Here is a 24,549-nt window from a genome sequence, read left to right as displayed (position 1 = left end):
AAGCTCTGCCAGATGCCATTAAGATGGCCGCAGTATGTCAGCTCACATCTCACATGGCAAAGAGCTAAATGCTTCCGTGAAACCTACCCTTTCATCTTCAAAATAATCTTGTGAGTTATTGTTCAGTGTTTTTGTTTGGGTTGTTTTTCTTTTTCCATTTTAGTATGCGATCATCTAAGCTCAAATTACATAATCTACTCCCAGTTACACAGCTTGAAGGTAGGGAAGTCAGGAAACTAGGACAGGTGGCAGGACTCCCGGGTTCACAATGTTTAGTTACTGTGTTGTACTACATCTTCAACCTGCACCCTCATGTGTAATTTCCTTTCTTGGAAAGGAAAAAGCCCCTTGGAGGGACCCTGGGTCATAGATAGATGGATAATATTTAGCCCCATTCCACCCTCAGGAAATCAGTTTGGATCCAAAGGTTGTATTTAAGGGTGTGTCCTCAGCCATGTTCTGTGTCTGTGAGTAACTAACCAGGCCATGGCACGAGAACCTCTGATGAAAGAGTCTAGAGCTCTGGTAGTAAAATTGATAAGTAGCTTTCCTTAATACATTTTCTAGAATTGTGTATCCAAAAATAGCACAGGGCCATTTCCCACTGGGTCCAGATGACCTGGTTCAAACACTCTTAAAGAGAAGCCCAGGCTGTAGGGAAGCTGGGAGTGGGCTGGAGCTGGGACCCAGGCACCCCAAGATTGGCTGCCACTGAGTTTGTCCGGTGGCTCATGCCAGGAACAAAGTGAAATGCAAAGGCCTGTGACAGGCCACATGCGCACAGAGTTCCCCAACTCCGTGACACCATCCTGGAGCCGTCCCCTATCACATCTGGGGATCCGTTAGGTCTACAGAAATGTGTGGGCTGAGTCCTGGAAAAGAAAGAACTTCATTACTACAAAAGTTCGGAACTTTCATCATTTTACTGAGGATGACTTTCTGTGTAACAAAACCTTTTAAAGTTTCCTGAGGTATTTTAGGCCTCTGTTATTCACTATAGAATCCTGAAAGCCATGCTTTATTCGGGTAACCGATTTTAGGGTGGTTTTATTTTTGGAGACTGGGGCGGGGTGAGGGTTGGGAAGCACAGATCACAGACGTGCAGCCTATTGTTTGGGACATTTGTTCTAGCGTTGACCAGACCCTTCCTAAGGGAGGAAACGCAGAGGTGGGACCGTTTGTCCCTTCACAGTGAGCGTCCCTCAACATTAGAAAGATGAAAGGGAGGCAAAGTAAATACGCTTTGCCTCCGTTCAAAGTCCGTTTTCTTCTTTTTTCTGCCTGAAGCACTTCTCCTGGGCCCATTCAGTGCCCTTCCATTGCCTCCTGCACCAAAGCTGCCCAGTGTCACCTATGAGTCAATTACAGAGGGAAAAACACACAAAGCCATTACAAGCAAGCAAAAAAGTATAAAAGGCTTGGCAAACCCTCAGAACACTGACACACAGCTAAGCCACAAGAAAGCAAGGACAGGAATGATTTCTATTTGAAAGAATAAGGGTTAGTAAGTGGAGGAAGCTGCGATGTGACTGTTTTTCAAGTAACGGTGATTGGAACTGGATTTGAAATGAGAAGTTCTTTTTTTTTTTAATGATACTTTTATTTCCTAGATGAGTATATTTTTAGCATGTTTCTTAAAGAGTGAAAATAGTAGAAAATAAGCCAATGATGTTTGTTTTATACCAAATGCCACCATTAATGTTCTCAGATAAAACAACCTACCGGGGGCAGGGAGGAGAAGGATCATAGATGAGAATGGCATTAAATTCAGTCAGGGTTTTCGTTTCCACGGGGAACCCAGTGAGTCAAAGGTTGGGGGCTGAGGTTTGGAAATAATAATTTAAACGAGGCGCCTCGCGAAGTGGAAAGAGGACAGCAGTATCGCCCTCGTAGGACATAGAGCCAGCTTCCTGCCTCCATTCTTCCTTCCTTCCGCTTCCCCCCACCAGACACTCCCCATCCGTCCTCAAGATGCCGCCAGAGGGGTCCTTCCCCAGGGTCCTTCCTCAGATGATGTTATTCCCCTGCTGAGCAGCCTGCAGTGTCTTCCCCTGTCACTCAAAGTCAAGATGGTGCAGCCCCCATCTGCACCTCCTGCCTGCCCCTCAGGCCTCACCTCTTGCTGCCTCCAGCAGCCTCGCTTTGCCCTCAGGCCTGCCCACCCGAGAGCTCCTGCCCTGGACCTCTGTACTCTGTTCCTCTCCCAACCCTTCAAGTTTCTCCATGGCCAGCCTCAAATGTCCCCTTTCCTTGACTTAATACTGCAGGATGTTCCAACCTGTCTTCATTTCTCCGTCGGACCGATCACCCTCTGATGTAGCCTCTGTTTCACTTATTAATCACCATCATTTTTTCTCCCTCTAAAATGCAGACCCTATGAGGACAGGGAATTATTGGCTCTTTTGTCTACTCTTCTATTTCCAGAACCAAGAACACTCTTGACATAGAGTAGGCATTGGTAGATGAACACAATCACCAGAGGGGACCATGGACTGAGACAAAACTGAGAAGAAGCTCATTTGGGGCTGGGAGTGGGTAACACACCTAGGAGCTATTGTCTTGAGGTTAAGATTCCAAGTGCCCTTCCAAGCAGCAACTGTCCAACAAATAGGTAGGCTCTAAGCTTTTGTTGAGCTTCAAGCCAACTTTCACTCTCCTCTTTCACTTTCATCAAGAGGCTTTTTAGTTCCTCTTCACTTTCTGCCATAAGGTTGGTGTCATCTGCATATCTGAGGTTATTGATATTTCTCCCGGCAACCTTGATTCTAGCTTGTGACAAGACTCTGATGCTGGGAGGGATTGGGGGCAGGAGGAGAAGGGGACGACAGAGAATGAGATGGCTGGATGGCATCACCGACTCGATGGACATGAGTTTGAGTGAACTCCGGGAGTTGGTGATGGACAGGGAGGCCTGGCGTGCTGTGATTCTTGGGGTCGCGGAGAGTCAGACACGACTGAGCGACTGAACTGAACTGAACTGAAGCTTTTGTTCCTGACTATTAATTTAATAAATTGAGAGAATAGGCAAGATGTTTAGCCTTGAAACACATTCTGTGATTTTTTTTTTCCTCATGAATATGATCTGCTAATTACATCTCATCTGGAAGTTTCATTATGTGATAATGGTGAGATGCAGGCTGGCGGGGGAGGGGAGGGCAAAAACACTGGCTATTGGAGGCGATATTTCCTGGTGGAGATGAGGCTGGCCCTCTCCTCTATCTTGTTAAGCAGCATCTCTTTGGAGAGGGGGTGCAGGAAAGAGCAGTAGGCAGTAGTGGGTAGGAGTGTGAGAAAAATAGGAGAATTAATAGACCTATCTTCTATGGTTTCTTCTAGATATAATTATCTGAAACCCAAAGTACAAAGCTGAGCCTTGGTTTTAGCAAACCCAAACCGCTACTTGTCACATGCCCTTTGCTAAACACAGAGAGTTAAAGAAAGAAAGAAATGTTCTTCAGCATCATTTCATTATAGCAGTTGACACAAGGCCACCACCCACCAGTCTCCATGGACACTATTATGTCTGGTTGAGAGCAAACTTCTGGTCTGCAAGGTTGATTCTGCAGTTACCATAATCTTCACCCTCTAGAGGTCACGACTGGTGAAGTCAATTAGTGAACAAGTCTTTGGGTCTCTGGAGAAGAAGGTCCAAATCCAGAGCTCAGACCGTAAGTAAAGATGAACAGGATTGGTCTAACGGCTTATCCCCCTTTAGGAAGCAGTGAAAGGCACAGCTAGTTATGATTATTAACCTCGTTCAGACACAGCACATCCAGGAATGAGGTAAATTGATCCTCATCCAGAGAAACTGGCAACAACCCACAGGCTCCTGACTCTGAATTCTTTCTGGGCCTTTTCAAACACAAGGTGAGTGTTCTCTAAAGAAATCACAGTGTGACTGTTCACTGGCAGAGAGAAGCAGCTATTTTGCAGAAGTGCCCATTTGAGCTCAAATAATTTAATGGAGGCTAAGTAGTCTGCGATTATTGGCATATCATGGAAAGATAGACCAATCTGCTTTCTTGCCCTCTCTCTTGACAGGTGTATTTCTACTGGATTTGCAGAGATCCAGGAGCCTTTGAGTGGTTTGCTGATCTCTTACTCTCACTGGAAACAAAGATGAGTGAGCAAGGGAAAGCTCACTTTCTCAGTTATCATATATTCCTTACTGGCTGGGATGAAAACCAGGTATTGATAAGATTCAGAATGGTCAATATTATCTAATACGTATTCTGATAGAGCAAAGAGGAATAATTTCACTAGTGAGCTCTACGATTATCAGGTAGCCTGAAAGTATTGTTTTTATGTTCTTTAAAAGAAAAGAGAAGAATAAAATAAAGCCAGAGTAGAGCTATTCACATTATAGCAATAAAAGGAATAGAAAAGGAGATTGGAAAAGAACTTGATCAAGGTGAGAAGATTCCAAGTTTGGAAACTCAAGAAAAATTACGTCATTGGAAATTGCCTTTGAAATTTAGTATTGTCAAGCAGACATTGTGGATCAGCTCTATTGTCCCAAGCTCTCAATTGGTTCTAATTCTCTGTTTTGAGCTGTCCCAACAGAAAAAATTTGCAGATATGGACATTCAGCATTTTGTATTGTAAAACTTGTGAGTTCCTACAAAAAATAATTGTTCCTACAGAAAATAAATATGAATATATAATTTATCTAGAGATTTATTTTTCTTAAGGCATTCTTAGAAATTGCTTGTTTGTATGTTTATACACCTAAGATTAAAATGATCTTCTGTTAGAACAGGTGTTCTGCCTTGCCAATAATATGTATTAATGCCATATTAAAGTTAGGTTTACCAAAAATAAAGTATTATAAATCAAAATATTGCACTATGGTAGTGTTTTAGTGCTAATAGTATTGAATGATAACTGCTACATTTTAAGTGTTTTCTAACTTCTCTAATGTGGAAGCTAACAATGAAGTGATGAAGTGATCACTGTAGCGATGGTTTAGTCTCTAAGTTGTGTCCAACTCTTGTGATCCCATGGACTGTAGCCTGCCAGGCTCCTCTGTCCACGGGATTCTCCAGGTGAGAATACTGGAGTGAGTTGCCATTTCCTTTTCCAGAGGATCTTTCCAGCCCAGTCTCCTGCCTGCATTGCAGGCAGATTCTTTACCAACTGAGCTATGAAGGAAGTTAGAAAACATTTTAAATGTAGCACTTATCATTCAGTACTATTAGCACTGAAACTTCTCTACTGTGGAAGCTAACAATGAAGTGATGAAATGATTACTAGGTTATGACATTTGTGTCCTAATCAGCACTTCTGTGACACTTACTGTAGATATTTAAGGAAAGCATGTTTGAGCCAGAGATTTGCATTAGTCACTAAATTTGCAAATGAATGTACTCCTGAGTCTTTCTCTCTCTCTCTCTCACACACACACACACACACTTTGGCCCTATAGAATATCACTGTAATTTGGCTCTGTGTTTCTGAAAATGAATAAGATTTTGCTTGAAATTCAGTTGCTAAATGCTTTTTTAGGGTCTTATTTGCAGTCAGCCTTAAATATTTATTCCTCTGGGGTACTTTGAAATAGAGATTTCTTGGGAACTAGACTCGAAACACCTTCATGAATTAAATAGTGTTAATTACATTTTCCAGAAAAACACTTTTCTTTCGAGTGGGATTTTTGACTAATGATCCATTTGGTGAAGTGCAAACACAGCCTTTGTCTTCTGCTTTCTGGTCCGGTGCTTGCTCTTCTGCTTCTACGGTGGATTGATTTTGAGTGTCCACCTAGGCAATCCCAGTCATTTGGACGGTGCAAGATGCAGGCTCTGTTTGATTCTGTGACAATACAGCTCTGCCCCATCCCATCCCTGCCACTTCCAAAAGTACACTGTAAGAGATACTTTTCTTCTGAAAACAGTAAATTAAAATTGACACGTTCTTAAATTTTTGTCATGACATGTTGGAAATTCTCGAGATGCTTAAATTTCAGGACAAAATAATTGGTACATGCTGTCAGTCAGGAATCAAGAGGCTGTTTTAGAAACAGCCAATTGTTAAACTGAATTCAACAACCTCAAAGTGGCAGAATGACAAGAACAGAAGGGACAGATGGAAAAGGTATTATGAAGGGCAAGTAAACAGGGTTTGGAGATTAATTGAACATTGGAAAGAGAAATATGGAGCAAATATAATTCCAAAATGTTCGAACACCAGTGATTGGTAGCTGGACAGTATCATGGATGGAAATGAGAAAAACTCTTTTTTCTATTGAATAATACCCAAACTTAGCAAACCAGGTACCCCCTGACCTGACAGCAACCCCCTTGTTCTATACAATTCCTGTCATTTGCCACTGGCCCCAGAGCCACCGAACAGTGTGTGTTCTCCAATCACACCGGGGACTTTCTAGCTTCCATCTCCCCTCACACTCTTTCCTTTCCCTTCAGTGGAATGTTAAGGCATCTCAGTCATGTCTGACTCTCTGAGACCCCAGGGACTGTAGCCAGCCAGACTCCTCTGTCCATGGGATTCTCCAGGCAAGAATACTGGAGTGGGTTGCCATTCCCTTCTCCAGGGGATCTTTTCCCGTCTGGGATCGAACCCACATCTCTTGAGTCTCCTGCATTGGCAGGTGGATTCTTTATCACTAGCACCGCCTATCTGTCTCTCCTGCTGCCTACTGCATGGACTCATCCTTTAAAGCCTAGTTCCCACAAAGGCCTTCCCCAGTTCTCTTAGTTAAAATTACTTGAGGTTAACTTAGGTCTCCAGTTCACTTTGGGTGGTTCAGATCATAGTATTTGTGTACATGGCCTTCCAAGGGGACTCAGCTGGTAAAAAATCCACCTGCAGTGCAGAAGACCTGGGTTCAATCCCTGGGTTGGGAAGATCCCCTGGAGGAGGGCATGGCAACCCACTCCGGTATTCTTGCCTGGAGAATCCCATGGACAGAGGAGCCTGCGGAAGAGGGGAGGCGGCTGCGCTCCACGGGGTCACAAACAGTCGAATACTACTGAAATGACTAAGCACAATTGTGCACATGGTCTGTCCCTTCTTCCAATGACCAGTTTCTCACAGAGCGGAGACCCTCTCTCTTTCTTCTTTGCACTCAGATTCATAACATTCTGCCTGCCTAGGGCAATCACTTCACGATTGTAGGTGGAAGTAACTTGACATCACAAATTATTTGGAAAGTGTAATAATTCATTTTTGGCCAGGACAGCCAGTTTGAAGGTACAGGGAGAATTCTACACAGAAACATGTTTGGGGCTTTTAAGATGCAGTCCTCTACTCAGGTAGGAAGATGACAGTTTGGGAGAGAAAGCTTGAGTCACCCCTGTAGGTGATGCTAATTGGGTTGTGAAAATTTAAGTTCTTTGGGGAATAGTGGTCTGAAAGGAATTCAGAGAGCTGAGCTAGAGACAGGGAAGGCAGTCTTCCCATATGGAGACAGGGGAATAGGATAACGAAATAACAATTACACTGTTTCTTGAATCAGAACAAGAACCAGAGAGAAGTAGAAGAACTAGGATTTTGTAATGAAAACAGAATCAAGAAGCAGTGTTTGGCCACATGGTAGAGAAGCCAAGAAGAATAAGGCCTGCGTTGTTCATTAGATTTGGCACTTAGTCGGGAAGGGAATCGACTGTCCCTGGCTGCTTCTTCCACCCACTGCTGGAACCAGTTTCCTCCAGGGTTAGCAAAAGGGCTGTGGGGACACAAAAATTCCATTCTAATCTGGAGGCTGACACAACTCTGACCTTGAGTTCCAGTTCTAATAATGGGGCTTCTGCCAGTTTCCAAAACTCAGTCCTCAACTACCACTTCTGTTCTTAGCCTTGAACTCTTGTCTTCTATTTTATGCTTTACTCTCTGTCTTGATAAACCTGCCTAAGAAGAGGGTCCTGCCTGATGTTTGCCAGTTTTCCCTCTCTTGCCTGAAGTCCTCTTCCCAAGCTCAATTCCTACAGTAGCCCTGCTACCTGGGCTCAGACTTGCCTAATGGCAACTCCCTGCAGCCTGGATTTCTGTGACTCCACCGAAGTCTCCATCATCTACTGGCTTGTTAGGGCCCAGCCTCCTTATCCCTGGCTGCTTTCTAGACTGATGAGGAGCATGCCAGGGAAGCCAGTCTTGCAGCAGGATTATGGGGTAAGAGTTGGGCCCTGCAGTGTTGCTACTCGAAATGGTCAGAGGAATTGAACAAATGAAGTACCCAAGGGTAAAACCCATGAGCTCAAGAGTTTTGGAGGGGCCTGAACAGAGCAAACACAGATCTCAGGAGTTACGAAGCAAGAATCCTTCTTACCTATCAGAGTTCAGCATGGGCTGAAACAGATGATAGCAACTTATAAACTCATCACTAGGCATGGCTATGCCCCAGGCTCTTACTTATCAACTACCTGATGCTTGGGTGCTTTTGTTCAATTTAAAGACAAACCATTGGCCACAGAGCTCTAATCCTGCCCTTTACTAGGTCTGGCAACCTGTTCTGCCTGCCAGACTCAACATCTTCCTAGCATTTGAACGTGAACATAGATCGTTTCACTCCAAAAGGCAGATGTAACTGTAAAATCCAGCTTCACTCTAGGCATTTTCTATCACTTTAATCTGTCAGGGCCCTTCTCAGATCCCTATGGTTTACTGTAAAGTGAACAGGGGCAGAGCTAGAGATCAGTTTTTGAGAAATTTGGCAGGAAAAAAAGTAGCTTAGTGTCTGCTTCCCTTTACCCCTTTTCACTATATCACCTGCATCCTCTCAAGAAAAATCTTTCCAGGCTCACGTTTCTGCATGACAACCACACAGAAGGCACTTTACTTCAATAGTGCCCAGGTGGAATACAAAGAATTTCCCATTTAAAAAAAATGTGTATTAAATCTACAAATGAGCATAATTACATTATTCTTATTTATTAGAGATATTTTTTTCCCTCTGAACACCCATCTGATACCACAATTTTTGCTTTAGGCCTTTCACATAGCTTTACATTGGGATGAAAATGCTGATGTGATTACAGGATTAAGGCAGAAAACCTTCTACGGAAGACCCAACTGGAATCAGGAGTTCCAGCAGGTCGCCTTCAGTCACCCCAGGTGAGCAGCTCTCTCTCCTCTGCCTCTCGGGAGCCTCCAGAAGAGACACAGTCTCCATCGCTGCGGGAATGGAAAGCAGCTCTTGAGCACAAACAAGTTAATCCACAGCACTGGGCCTCTTGTTTAGAGATAAAATATTGACCTTAGAAAAAGTAATTGTGGGATATTTCAGGATCCACAAACCTATGCATGACCATCTTACAATATCTGACAAGTGTCAACTGTATTGACATTTTTCATTGTTGTTGTTTAGTTGCTAAGTCAGGTCTGAATCTTTTGTAACCCTGTAGACTGTAGCTCTCTGTCCATGGGATTTCCTAGGCAAGAATACTGGAATGGGTTACCATTTCCTTCTCCAGGGGATCTTCCTGACCCAGGGATTGAACCCAGGTCTCCTGCATTAGCAGGTGGATTCTTTACCACTGAACTACCAGGGAAGCCCTAAAATTTTTAATACTTAAACTCAATTGAAGATGGCATTCCCTTTTAATTTTAATTTATTTATTTACTTATCAAACCAGCCTCTAATAAGTCTTTGCATTAGGGTTTTAGGATGGATTATTTGTGGGCCAAAAGAAATAGAGCTGAAAAAGAATTTAGGGATTATATTTGTCTTTATTTTTTAAATTAATTTTTATTGGAGTATAGTTGATGCACAATGTTGTGTTAGTTTCTGCTGTATAGCAAAGTGCCTCAGTTATATATATGTATCCTGTTTCATAATCTTTTCCATTATGGATTATCACAGGCTACTAAATATAGTTCCCTGTACCATAGAGTAGGACCTTGTGGTTTATTCATACTACACATATACTAGTTTGCATCTGCTAATCCCAAACTAGCAAACCTTCCATTCCCCATCTTCCTACTCTTTGGCAACCAGAAATCTGTTCTCTGCATCTGTGAGTTGTTCCTGTTTCATAGATATGTTCATTTGTGTCATATTTTAGGTTCTACATACAAGTGCTAGCATATGGTATTTGTCTTTCTCCTTCTGACTTACTTCGCCTAGTGTGATAATCTCTAGGTCCAGAAGATAGTATTTCTTAAACTGCCTATGCCTTCAAGAAACCCTGGGTAAACACAACTGATCTGTAATTACTCAACTGGAGAATTCACTTATGCCCAACTATAAACTGTACCTAAAGCATATCTTGCAAAGCAGAAAAAAATATTCTAAAACCAAGCAGGAATTTAGGAGTCTGAGTACCTGGTTGTAAATATTGGCTCCATCATTGATACCAATTTACCTTGAACAGGTTATTTAACTTGGCTCTGAACATCCCCTTCTCCGTAAACTGCAAATTATAAAACTGTTTACATCCTAGGCTTCTGTGAGGATTAACTATGTGAATTTTAAAGGGCCTTAAACACTGCGTTGAGTTCAGTGTTAGCTGCTATCATTATTATTTTAATTATTAGCTCAGTTCAGTTCAGTCCAGTCTCTCAGTTGTGTCCGACTCCCTGCAACCCCATGGACTGCAGCCTGCCAGACATTCCTGTCCATCACCAACTCCCGGAGCTTGCTCAAACTCATGTCCATCAAGTCAGTGATGCCATCCAACCATCTCATCCTCTGTCATCCCCTTCTCCTTCTCCCTTCAACCTTTCTCAGCATCAGGTTCTTTTCTAGTGAGTCAGTTCTTCGTATCAGGTGGTCAAAGTATTGGAGTTTCAGCTTCAGCATCAGTCCTTCCAATGAATATTCAGGACTGATTTCCTTTAGAATGGACTGGTTTGATCTCCTTGCAGTCCAAGGGACTCTGAAGAGTCTCCTCCAACACCACAGTTTAAAAGCATCCATTCTTTATTGCTCAGCTTTCTTCACAGTCCAACTCTCACATCCATACATGACCACTGGAAAAACTATAGCTTTGACTAGATGGACTTTTGTTGGCAAGATAATGTATCAGCTTTCTTACTGTCCTCTTTCACTTTCATCAAGAGGCTCTTCTTCTTTACTTTCTGCCATAAAGGTGGTGTCATCTGTGTATCTGAGGTTACTGATATTTCTCCCAGCAATCTTGATTCCAGCTTGTGCTTTGTCCAACCTGGCATTTCGCATGATGTACTCTGCATATAAGTTAAATAAGCAGAGTGACAATATACAGCCTTGACGTACTCCTTTCCCAATTTGGAACCAGTCTCTTATTCCATGTCCAGCTCTAACTGTTGCTTCTTGACCTAAGTATAGATTTCTCAGGAGGCAGGTAAGGTGGTCTGGTATTCCCACCTCTTTAAGAATTTAACAGTTTGCTATGATCCACACAGTCAAAGGTTTTGGCATAGTCAATAAGGCACAAGTAGATGTTTTTCTGGAACTCTCTTGCTTTTTCAATGACCCAACGGATGTTGGCAATTTGATCTCTGGTTCCTCTGCTTTTTCTAAATCCAGCTTGAACATCTGAAAGTTCATGGTTCACATACTGTTGAAGCCTAGCTTGGAGAATTTTGAGCATTACTTTGCTGGTGTGTGAGATGAGTTTAAAAAAAAAAAAACTTAAGTATGACTGCTATATGATAAACTTCAGCGTAGAAGAGGAAGAGCATTTGCTCTGGAACCATAAGACAAGAGTGAAGGCTGTGTTTTCTGATTCTAGAAGATACTGACTATGTGAGAAACAAGGGAGTATTTTTAGCTTTTGGGGCCCAGTGTAAAACCTGCATGATTCTATACATTCACATTGTTATCTTCATAATTTAAAAATGCATAGTATGTTGGAAAACTTGGTGAAGTACAAAGCCCTAATACAAAGACTTTGTTGTTATTTTTATATATTGTCTAAATCAGTCATTGTTCTGAACCCACATCATCTACGGGTCTTGGAAGCAGCATGTCCTAATATTGTCTTTGTTTAAAGAATAGTTTCCACTTTTGAGGAAAGACCTGAAGGAGGTAAGGACCTGGCAAGTGTGCCATGTGGGTAACTGGGAAAAAGCAAAAGGGCAGCATGTGCCAAGGCCCTGGGATGGCAGACACTGTTCCTGGCATGATCCAGGAGGCCAGGGATCATGTTGCTATGTTCTTCTTTTGGAAACAAAATTATTCATCTGATAAATGTTTAACACTCAATTTTCAATTATCATGGGACTAATGTTCCCACATGGCAGGCTTTTGACAGGGACACATGTATCTTTGTCTTTAAGTTTTTATAGATAAAGCTGCTCTTTTTGTGCTGCTTTTGTTGTTGTTCAGTCATTAAGTCATGTTTGACTCTCTGTGACTCCTTGGACTGTAGCATACTAGGTTCTTCTGTCTTCCCCATCTCCCAGAGTTTGCTCAAATGTGTGTCCATTGAGTGGGTGATGCTCTCTAACCATCTCATCCTCTGCTGCCCACTTCTCTTTCAATCTTTCCCAGCATCAGGGTCTTTTCCAATAAATTAGTTCTTCGCATCAGGTGGCAAAGTATTGGAGCTTCAGCTTCAGCATCAGTCCTTCCAATGAATATTCAGAGTTGATTTCCTTTAGGATTGACTGGTTGGATCTCCTTGCTGTCCAAAGGACTCTCAAGAGTCTTCTCCAACGCCACAGTTCAAAAGCATCAATTCTTCAGTGCTCCAGCTTTATGGTCCAACTCTCACATCCATACATGACCACTGAACAAAACATAGCTTTGATTGTCCCTTATTGATGCGTCACATTGTATTTATTTGTGTTACATATGAAGTTTACAGCCCAGTAAGAAGACCTTTCAGACCAAGCCATTTAATTATCTCCCTTCCCTCAGAAAGGTGTAAACCAGAAACACAGCATCAAGAGACAGAGGGTAGAACTGTCTTGCACAAACTACCTCCAAAATGACATTGCATTGTGCTGACAATTGAGTCTGTCTGATTTTTCAGGGAGTGAGGAGTAGAGAACAGTTTGAAAGTGGGAAAATCATATAGCTGTCGGTTTTCTCATTGCCCTGTGAAGCATATGTTCATTCCTTTTCAAAAGCCATAATTGAAGTATAGTATATACATGTACTTAAAGCCTAGTTGAATTTTTCAGCACAAGAGTTATGGAAACTCTCTCTTCCCAGTGGAAGACTTCATCTCTTCCAGAGTTTAAAAAAAAAAAAATCCCAAGGTTTGCATGTCACTGAATCAAGCCTCTATATCATACTTTCTAGTCCCAAATTCTAAAAACAGTGTATCTGTAACAACCTTAGACTCTCTAACACTGCAACTTATTATACAACTTCAAGCATCAATGTGATTAACATTAGACATGTGTTACTGCTGTTGCTGTTGTTCAGTCGCTAAGTCATGTCCGACTCCTTGCCTCCGCAAGGACTGTAGCCCACCAGGCTTGTCTGTCCTTCACTGTCTCCTACAGTTTGTTCAGATTCACGTCCGTTGAGTCAGTGATGCCATCCATCTCATCCTCTGTCGTCCCCTTCTCCTCCTGCCTTCAATCCTTCCCAGCATCATGGTCTTTTTCAATGAGTTGGCTCTTCACATTAAGTGGCCAAAGTATTGAAGCTTCAGACTCAGCATCAGTCCCTCCAGTGAATATTTAGGGTTGACTTCCTTTGGGATTCACTGGTTAGGAAAGCTCAATTATCCTTTTAGTCATGCAATGCCAGATTCCTGGGAAAAGACAAGTAACAGTAGAAGGCTTAGCACCACTCTTCCAAAAGACTTTTTAAATGACCTCCTTAAAATAATTTTGTTTTCTGCTGTGTAAAAGAAGATTTATGTTTAATGAAGCTTTAATGAAGACATCACAGAAAGAGAATGCCAATAGAATCTAATTTTTAAACAAGAAAATCTAATATTGAGAAGTATTTCAATATCCTGGCCTTTGCCAAGTTATAAATAAAACACACAATTCAATTATTGTTCTGCACAAAGAACAAAGTCACATTAATTTTCCTCAAGATGGTTATTAAAGAGATAAACAGTATGTTTTCCCCCCAATTATGTCAAGGAGATGTTTGTTCCCAAGTTTCATTGGCTACTCATGCAAGACAGGTCTGTCCTGTCATTAGCTCATATCTTTTGGCAAAGATGGGCCAGAAAGAATTGGTGGATTTGTTCATGGCCTCCGAAAAGGTTCTTTGTTCTTGAGGGTCTTTGAAGTAGGCTCTCAACCATTTCTATTCATCAGTGCAAAGCAGAGTATTCTTAGGGCTTACTCTTTTAAAAACATTTACCTGTTCATTTAAAGCAGGATCCTGTTCTTGTTCTAAGAAGAAGGAGTTAAATCAGAAGAATAAAGGGAAGAGAGGCAAAAATATTTTTTTACAGAACATGAAAAACATCACCGAAAATAAAGCTTGAAGGGAAGCAGATCAAAGAGAACAGTGCAAGCTATAAAGGAAGCAGAAAATTGCAAAAATAACAGTAATAGAGAAACACATTGATGGGCATCAAAATGAATACAAATAAGGAAAGGGAAAGAAAAATTTTAAAGAGATCAAAGACAGAAAGTAGAAAATAGGGAAGTATACTCTGTTGTTTTTATGTGCAATTAATGTTCATAATTGTATCAGCTCTATAATAAAAACACAAGTATAATTTTAAAAGAAGATCAACAAATAGTAAGTGGACATGTAAAAAGTAAGTCTTTTATTGACATGGCCAAACTGACATGCATGGAACCATTGTTGTACGTTGCTTAAGTTAGACAAGCACAGAAAATTACTCTAAACTCACAAACAATGGAAATTATTCTCTTAATTAAAATATGAATGTTAATTAAATACTACTCCCTGGTGGCTCAGACGGTAAAGCGTCTGTCTGCAATGCCGGAGACCTGGGTTCGATCCCTGGGTCGGGAGGATTCCCTGGAGAAGGAAATGGCAACCCACTCCAGTACTCTTGCCTAGAAAATCCCATGGATGGAGGAGCTTAGTGCAGGCTACTGTCCATGGGGTCACAAAGAGTCAGAATGTTAATTAAATACACACATTGATATCTGTGTCTTATTAATCTTTAGAAATGCATGTCTTATACAAAAGTGGGAGCTACACATCATTATTTGTAGATGTTATTGTGATTCCAAGCTTTAGGCAAATATTCAGAAAATCAGGAAATGGTTTCCAAGAAGGTAGACAGAATGAAAATAAATATATCTTTATCACATCTAGCTACTTTTTGATAAACACATATTATGTGTGTGCTCAGCCTTCTGGATTTGTAGGTCTGTTGTTTTTAATTAATTGAATAAAATGATACTCCATAAGACTTCAATCTTTGATCTTACATTTCACATAATATTTATAGTTTGCCACTTTTGACTTATCTACTAATAACTTCACCGTGCCTTGTAGGCGTAAAACTTTATGCAATTAATTATGATAAAAACTTAGAAGATCTGACCATTTTTTCATAACTTCAGTAGAAGTGTTTCTTTTCTCTGGAAGGAAAAATAAAGAATAGAAGAATACTACCATTTGTTAGAACAGTGCAACCCCAAAGTGAAGAAAGATGCCAACTTACCATACGACTGGGAGCTTCTGATCCATGCGACATGAATGTATTTTAAAAGACCACCCATTGTTTTCAGAAATGTAAAAATACCTTTCTACTAAATTGAGTAAATGTGTCCACCTGGAGCCACATTTGCTTGTGTGCACACCCTCCGATTCTCATTTGTATGTACATATGCACAAAATGTTTTTAAATGATATTTTTAAGAAATTAACATTCTGATTATAGCACACAAGTCTGTCTGTCTAAAAGGATATCCTAAACATTCCTTATATGACTAAATTGCTAAGAATATTCAAGAAATAGACTTTGGTAGAAATTCCACACAAAACAAATTATAGCTTCAGAGAGAAAAAGAAAGCCACCATAAACTTATGACTGGGCATTGTTAGCATACATAAATAGTATCTTTCCATCAGAGGACATCCAGTCCTCCTGTTATGGTCAAGTGAAGATTCAGTGAAAATTGCTGGCATTATGCCATTTGTGGTAGGTGGGATTAGGGAGGTGGGTGGGTGAGCCCAAGGTCGATATATCATTATTCTTCAGTTCTCTTTGGGAATTATCTATTGAAGCATTCAGTTCAGTTTAGTCACTGAGTCATGTCCGACTCTTTGTGACCCCATGAACCGCAGCATGCCAGGCCTCCCTGTCCATTACCAACTCCCGGAGTCCACCCAAACCCATGTCCATTGAGTCGGTGATGCCATCCAACCATCTCATCCTCTGTCGTCCCCTTCTCCTCCTGCCCTCAATCTTTCCTAGCATCAGGGTCTTTTCAAATGAGTCAGCTCTTCGATACAGCAAAAATATTAGGATATTTCTGTGTGAGGTGTATGTTTTCAAAGTTTATCAGAGGAAGGAGGGGACCCAATTGGCAGAAACATAGCTCTGCCATGGGGATCCAATACTACAAGTCAGCTGCTTTCATTTCTCTCCCCTATTTTAATCATGAGGGACTTCCCAGGTGGTGCAGTGGTAAAGAATCTGCCTGCCAATGCAGGAGACCCAAGAAATGCAGGTTCCATCCCTGGGTCAGGAAGATCCCCTGGAGAAGGAAATGGCAACCCACTCCAGTATTCTTACCGGGAAAACTCCATGGACAGAGAAGCCTGGCAGGCTACAGTCCATGGGGTTGCAAAGAGTTGAACATGACTAAGCAAACTACACAACAACCCGCATTTGTAACCATGATGCTCTCAGAGGCAGCAACTTTGTGCTCCTCAGAGCCAAGTCCAGTCACCAGCTTTAGCTAGTGAAGGTGACCATGAGAAGGATGAGGAATCTGGGACAAGAGTGCTGACTCACCAAAGAAGATGGAGTTGGTGGGAAGAGCTAGAGAAGTGTGTCAGCCATCAGCAAACACCGTTAGGGACGCCTGTAGCCCCTAATCAACCCCCGAGTAATTAGGTCTCAGAGAAAAGTAGCAGAGGAGGCTGCTACAAATAATCGGGAGGGGGGATTTTTTTTTAAAAAAATGCCCAACGCAGTTATCATCTCTGGTTACAAAAAGGAAGGTGTACAAGATATAATTATGAGATGAATTATTTGGAGGCTTCTCTAATGAAAAGCATTCTCTAGAAAAGATTAAATAGAAGTTGTGTCCATTGTCTGATAGTGAGCTTGTAGTTCTCATTGTCTTCTTTCTAAGCCTCCATAAATCCACAGGAAGCTTTTGTTTATCGATTTTATTTGCCAAGTGCACTCAGGGCATAAAGTAATTTGATTTTTTTTTAAATGGGGTTTAGGGTCTGCCCCTATAGGGTTATAACTTACCAAGCATAAGAGCCAACACATAAAAACAAACATGCAATTTAAAGAGAGCAGGGCTCAAGATGGCAGAACCTGGGAAGCCAGCAAGGTGGTGGGATTACACTCACTTTCCCATATATCTGCTGACCGGAAACCTCCCGGGAAGTGACATTTTGGCTGCCTTTCATGCATGGCATCACCGAACTGTTTTGAAAAATGCATCAAGCCTACAAAAAAAATGAGCACAATAGTCATTTAGCAAATAATAGGGGAACAAGAGAATTTTCTTTATTGTTGATCAAAGCTAACAATGCTGTTAATGTTAACCGTCTCTGCAGCTTGTGTAAAATTTGTCCTTCCCCATCAAAGTCAGATGCCCAGACTGATCGATGCTGCTAATGTTGTCCCCAATCCAGTGCCTCCCGTGTGTGCAAACTCTGCAACTTGCAGGCTGTAAACTGAAGAATAATGCCTTGTGTTTTTATGCTTCTTTTACAGAGAATCTTTTTTTTTTCATTCTGAGCATTCGTGGGTAATTAAACTTTATAGAAGAATGTTTTTTCTTTAGCAACCCCATTAGGGTTCTGTTGCACTTGTCCATTGCCTCATAAAAGAAAAAAAAATGCTGCCACATCAGTGCCTTCACTACTTTGTGAGGCTTCTTGGCTCCTTGCTTCACAGTGAGGCTTCGTGATGAGAAAGGTCCATACTTGAAATCACAAACACCAATGCAGGGAAGCAAGGCACACAAAAGAATGCCACGTATGGGGACGATAATGCACAGAAAGCTAAGGAAGAACTGGCCTTTCTGCCTTAGTGGAAGGTAGATGATTGAAGGGCTTTTGTGAGACTTGTTGGCAATTACATAACCATGACAGTTACATAAATACAGAAACATGTGTATTCAGCTGTGCAGTGTTATAGCTGCAACTTCAAAAGAGGCAGGGTAGCTGTGAACTGCTGGGGACACCAGGGGTACACCTGGCAGCCAGCAATCAGAATCCTTTGAAATGGAGTCTTAAAGGCAGAGCATCAAAGAGCATCTTCATGATCTGCAAACAGTCATACGTGGCTGCAAGCAAAAGGGCAAGCTTAGCCTGTTGGGAATGGACCAGTGGGCAATCTCTTTGGTGACACCTACACTAATGGAAAAATATCACCACCCAGAACAGTGTCTTTGAACATAGATGCAAGGTTGCCTCTGGGCATCAGACTCCTCAAGGGGAAGGCTTTTGCCTGACCCATCTATCATTCAAACTGCGGCAGTCCAGAACTCAAAAAGCCTAGCACAAGCCTGGGCGGGAGGGAGGTATAGGGAAGAATGGACACATGTATATGTATGGCTGAGCCCCTTCACTGTTCTCCTGGAACTATCACAACATTATAGCCAGCTATACCCCAATACACGGAGAAGGCAACGGCAAGCCACTCCAGTACTATTGCCTAGAAAATCCCATGGATGGAGGAGCCTGGTAGGCTGTAGTCCATGGGGTCGCTAAGGGTCGGACACGACTGAGCAACTTCACTTTCACTTTTCACTTTCACACATTGGAGAAGGAAATGGCAACCCACTCCAGTGTTCTTGCCTGGAGAATCCCAGGGACGGGGGAGCCTGGTGGGCTTCTGTCTATGGGGTCACACAGAGTCGGACACGACTGAAGTGACTTAGCAGCAGTAGCAGCATACCCCAATACAAAAAAAAAAAAGATGAATACTTCAGATAAAAAAAAAAAATCCTAGTTGCAAGAGTGCTGATCCAGGAAGTCTGTAATCACTGCTGGGTTAACAGCGCACGTCACATCCTGTGGTCAGCTTCGTGGAGCAGGCAGACATAATGTAGGTTGTAATGTAAGCTAACCATTCTTGACAACTCACTGCGTGCTAAGTCTGATCTAATCCTCACAGGGGCACTTAGGAGTTTGGTATAGAACTGTCCGTGGACAGAGGCCCCAAAGGGGGACTTTGCGAAGCCAATTAACAAGCCCAGCAATGAAATGAGGAATCAACAGCTCTCGACCGCTGGCTGATATTTCCATGTGTGTTCGTTGCTCATCTGTGTCTGACTCTTTGAGACCCCATGAACTTTAGCCCACCAGGCTCCCTGTCCATGAAATTCTTAAGGCAAGAATACCAGAGTGGGTTGCCATTCCTTCTCCAGGGTATCATCCCAATCCTGGGATCAAATTTGGGTCTCCTGCATTGAAAGTAGAGTCTATACTGTCTAAGCCACTAGGGAAGCCCATAAACACCTTTAAATTACTTCATTAAGTCATAAACTCATATTTTTTTCAGTGGGAAATGTTTCCTGAAAGTGTTTTCTCAAATTTAGCCATAGGAATAATCTCTTTAAAAATAATACTTAAACATTTTAAATATATTGTCATTTACAAACGAATCCACTTGATAAGTTCCTTTGAAGCTAGAGTTTGAAATGTAATTGAACCATCAATTTCTACCATGGCTATTATTGTTCAGGAACACATAATTAAATGTGGATTCAATACATGGCAGAGAATCATGTTAACACACAAGCTAAGAAGAATGAGGTTATAGAGATGTTTCTCAACAAATACGATATGAGGAGGTAAAGGTGGTGTGGAGGGCTGGTCCTGAAGTTCAAGGAATTTTTCTAAGACAGTGTTTCTCAGAGGATAGCTCAAAGGGCCATGTGCTTTAATAGCAATTGGGAGGCTTGCTAAAAATGCATTCCTTGGATTCGAGTCTGAGACTCTGGTTTAATAATCTGCCTAGATAATCTTATGCCTAGCAAAGTATGAGAACTTTTGACCCAGACTCAAACCCACTAATTAAGCTTGTGCCAGAGATTAGAAAAATGCTACAAGGAATAGTACAATGCAAGATAAGGGAAATCACGTTTTCGATAAGTCCCTGTAGAGACTGGCTGCTCCCGCTTTTCAGAAACAACCTGAATCCTGGTGCTAACTCATTATTTATATATAAGGAGAGCCAGCAGTTGTGTTTTCAAGGGATTGGAGCAGCCCTGGGACATTCATTATATGCAAAAACATCCCTTCAACACTGTTTTCTGAAATGCCATAATTAAAGAGGAGAACTTTGAGGTGACCTCATTTTCAGCCACGTGACTTTCCTTTCCAACTCTTCTTTTTGGCCTTCTTTGAAAATTAAAGTAACTCCAACAGGAGAAGTAAGCAAAAGTTGCTAGAACTTTTGTATAAATGATCTCAGCTATGAAAAGGCAGAGTTGAAAAATAATAATAATAATTTTTAAACCTTTTGGAATGCATTATCTCATTTCGCTTTGGATAAAACATAACAAGTAGTCACTATAATCTTAGTTCAACTTATGTTGAGATCGAGATTCATAGTCTTGCTCAACACCATGCAAATAATAGGGAACAGAGCCATTTGTTCATTTCTTCAGCAAACAAACATCTGTTGTCTACCCAGGATTACAGAGATGACTGAAATAGACCAGGTTCTTGCTCTCGGGGAAGTGACATTCTAATCACCAACCCAAGAGAATGCTAATCAAGGTCACAACCAAAATTCCACCCAATAATACCGCTATAATGAAACGCCTTCATCTGTCATCATGGCACCTGCAACCTCAACCTTCTTCACATCACCTATCTGTATCACACAGCATCTTGTGATACAGAGCTTAACAGGATTCAGGGAACCTATGGGAGACCATGGTGCTAAAAGTAGGAGAAAAGATTTTAAGGAAAAAAGAAAGTGGGTGGAGAAAAATACATAGTCACAACCGCGGCTACTCGCTAACTGTATCCTTCTGTCTTGGCTGCTAGCTGGCCTTGCCCTGTGTAACACCTTCTCTTCTTGTCTCACCTCCACCGCAGCAGCAACATTGGCGTGTTCTTCTGTGGACCCAAAGCTCTCTCAAAGATACTTCAAAGAATGTGCCGCTTATATTCATCCGCTGACCCCAGGGGGATTCACTTTTATTACAACAGAGAAAGCTTCTAGACTTTGGAGGAAAAAAACCCACGTTTTGTGTAAGTGGCTACAATCATATAGGTCAAGCATCAGGAAACTTTTCCCCAAAAGTGCCAGATAATAATAATTTTAGATTTTGTGGACCATATGGTCTCAGTTGCAACTACTCAACTCTGCCGTTGCAAGCACCAAAGTAGCCCCTGAATCGTAACAAATGGAGGTGGCTGTGTTCCAGCAAAACTTTATTTATGGACACTGAAACCAAATTTCATATAATTTTTTCTGTCATAAAATATTCTTCTTTTGATTTGTTCTCAACAATTTAAAAATGTAAGACATTCTTAGCTCATGGGTTGTCCGAAAATGGGTGGTAGGCCAGATTTGACTTGTAGGAAGTAGTTTGCTGAGCCCTGATATAGGTCATCTTTCCCAAGCTTGTTTTCATGCTTAACAATACGTCCAAATGGAGACCGGCATGGCTGCTTGGCTCATAGCCTCCTTTAGAAGTCATTTCAAATTTCATCTCCCTGATGGCAGAGACATCTGCCTTGTATCCAAACCTGATCTTTTCTGCTTTAAACTAAAGCTCCTTTGTGCTTTTTTCATCCTCTATAGATCTGAGAAATCACCAGTGGGGGTTATCTTTCACAAAAATCCTTTCTATACTTGAAAATGATAATAAAATCATCCTTTACCTATCCCTTTTCTAGTCCAAACAATACTGAACTCTTAACTTTTCATCCAAGGATATATACCCTAGCACTTCAATCGTTCTTGTTGCCCTTCTTCAAATCCATTTTCATTCTTCATATCCTTTTAAAATGTGTTGACTAAAATGAGATGTAGTCTAAGCATGACTGCTGCTGCTGCTAAGTCACTTCAGTCGTGTCCGACTCTGTGCGACTAGTAGTGTATAAAAGAGTGATTTTTTTTAGAGCTTGGATGCCATATGCTTTTCGATACAACCAGATTCTGTTTGCATCTCTTTCTTTCCTTCCTTCTTCATTTCTTTCTTTCTCTCTTTTAATAAGTACTTTTTGCTACTATCACATTTTGATTTATGATCAAAATGTGATACTTACACCTCAGCTCAACTTCTACCCCACAAACATACTGGAATTTTTTTATTTTATTTTATACTCTTATTGAGCCAGTATTTCCATGTCATGCAACTGTTTTATCCCAAAAATGTTCAGAAAATACTCTTCATATTGTATAGTTTTCTCTACTGGTATCAATTCTTTTTTATAATTTTTCTTTCTAATATTTCAATATTGTTTTTAAGTCTATCACCAGATACTAATACTAGTATTTAGCTCAGTTTATCTCAAATCTTCTGTTCAGTGTTCAAGTTTCGACTCCTTTCTTTAGATTCAAGTTATTAAATCCAAAGGATTCCATGATGAGTTTTTGTCACTGCCTGTTAATATGAGCACCCAGTTGGGAACATATTAAAGATAACTAACCACTGAGAATGGCACACCGCCCTATACTGTCTTAGCTTAAAAATAAGATATCATATACAATGAAACAAAAACATTTATTGAAATTAAAACAGATTATGTTTTACAAATGCTTCTTATCTTTGTAGGTGGCCATTCTGCCATAGAACAGAATTTAATTGGTCTGACCTGATTTGTTTTTACAAAGTTAGGCAGCCACTTAAGCTCTTCCAAGTATTTCTAAATTATAAATTGATAATTTGTTTTACTTTATCCTCAAATATTAATGCTGATTCTGTAATTTCTAGGCTATATATTTAACTATATTCTAGGGGAAAAGTTAGGTATATCCTGATATCTCAAAAACTATTTCTACTAACTCTGCATTGTAATTTAATAGTATCTTTAATTATTCCTTGGAGGATATCATCCAAATTCTACTAATTTTAATACACCAAATCTTTTTGTCTATTTATTTCCCCGTTTAAATTTGATTAGCCTTTACAACTAGGCATTTCTGTAGTCAAATATGTTTATCTAACCTTTAGCAGGAAAATAAATATATTAAAATATTTTCTCTTGATTATATTCAATTCTTACTTTTATTTCCCTATTTGTAAATAAAATATACTCTCTAGTCAACTAAATTTGTCTAATAAGTATACTTGTCATTAAAAATAGGTTTCAGTTTCTGTAGATTTCTTTTAATTTTGTTATAAACCTAAAATTGTTCAAAACATAGAAAAACTTTTAAAAAAGATTTTGCTTCATTTGAAATTGTTTGCATCCATTTTTAGTTTTGAGCTTTAAGTTATTTCTTTAAATACCATGTAGAATCTGACCTATCTTGATAGTAAAAATACCAAAAAATCAGTAGATTTCTTTAATGCAGCAATGATCAAATAGAAAATAAAAATTTTTTTAAAAAGGAAATTGTCTATTCAAAATAGAAACAAAGATATAGCAAACATAAACTTATCTGACAAGAATTATGTAAGGTGATTTGATAATTAGCAAACATTTACAAAGAGACATTTTTAATTTGATAGAAATAGCATGTTCCTAAATAGAAATATTAAGCAGGCCAAAAATATTGACTTGTTCCAAATTAATTACTAGATTAAATAAAATTACAATCAAAATTTAAGTTCTCTTTAAAACTTTTTGAAATACTAGATATGCTAAAGTTTACCTAGAAGAATATATAAGCAAGAAGAAGCAAAAAAAAAAAAGTGAAAAGGAAAAGAGAAGAAAGAAAGAAAAAAGGAGAAGAGAGAAAGAAGAACAGGACAGAAAGGGAAGATAAGAAAGAGAAAAGAAAATTCAGCATCCAGAAGCATCATTGTAAAACATAAGATTGTAATGTAACCAGAAAGATAACACTAAATTACTTACAAATAAACAACAATAAATTTGACAGCTGCCTTCTCAGAAGCATAAGTAGAGACCAAATGATAATGAAGTAACATTTTCAATGTGCTGAAGGAACATAACTATAAATTGAGATTTTTGTGCTCAGTGAAATTATTGGGCAAAAGTGAAGGCCAAAAAAAAAGTGAAGGCAAAATAACAGTTATTTTCAAACAAAAGAATGACTCAGAATGGCGCTTCAGAGGAGTAGAGTAAGGTAGAATTCGAGTCAAACCACTGATCTCCTTTCTGCTTCAGAATTCTCTGTGCTTTTTTTTTTTTAGATTTTATTTTACTATAAAGATCAAAACAGTATGGTACTGATACAGAAATAGAAATATAGACCAATGCAACAAGATAGAAAGCCCAGAGATAAATCCACACACCTGTGGACATCTTATCTTTGACAAAGGAAGCAAAAATATACAGTGGAGAAAAGAGAGTCTCTTCAGCAAGTTGTGCTAGAAAAACTGGTCAACTATGTGTAAAAGAATGAAATTAGAACAATTCCTAACACC

The 24,549-nt window shown here is 40.3% G+C and overlaps 1 protein-coding gene across 1 annotated transcript in view; it reads left to right on the top strand.

Moving 5' to 3' along the window:
- Nucleotides 1-21,209, top strand: part of NOX3 (NADPH oxidase 3) — a 66,533-nt gene extending 45,324 nt beyond the window's left edge. Inside the window, exons 11-13 of the mRNA XM_055433392.2 lie at nucleotides 4,042-4,188; nucleotides 8,945-9,069; nucleotides 21,083-21,209. Of these exons, the coding sequence (XP_055289367.1) occupies nucleotides 4,042-4,188; nucleotides 8,945-9,069; nucleotides 21,083-21,209 (399 nt within the window). The remainder of the gene's footprint in view (nucleotides 1-4,041; nucleotides 4,189-8,944; nucleotides 9,070-21,082) is intronic.
- The last annotated feature ends 3,340 nt before the right edge of the window (nucleotides 21,210-24,549 follow it).

Source organism: Moschus berezovskii, chromosome 10, assembly GCF_049115385.1.
Source record: "Moschus berezovskii isolate FMDL1 chromosome 10, NW_MosBer_1.0, whole genome shotgun sequence".
Classification (NCBI taxonomy): Eukaryota; Metazoa; Chordata; class Mammalia; order Artiodactyla; family Moschidae; genus Moschus; species Moschus berezovskii.
This window is presented reverse-complemented; position numbering and strand designations above follow the sequence as displayed.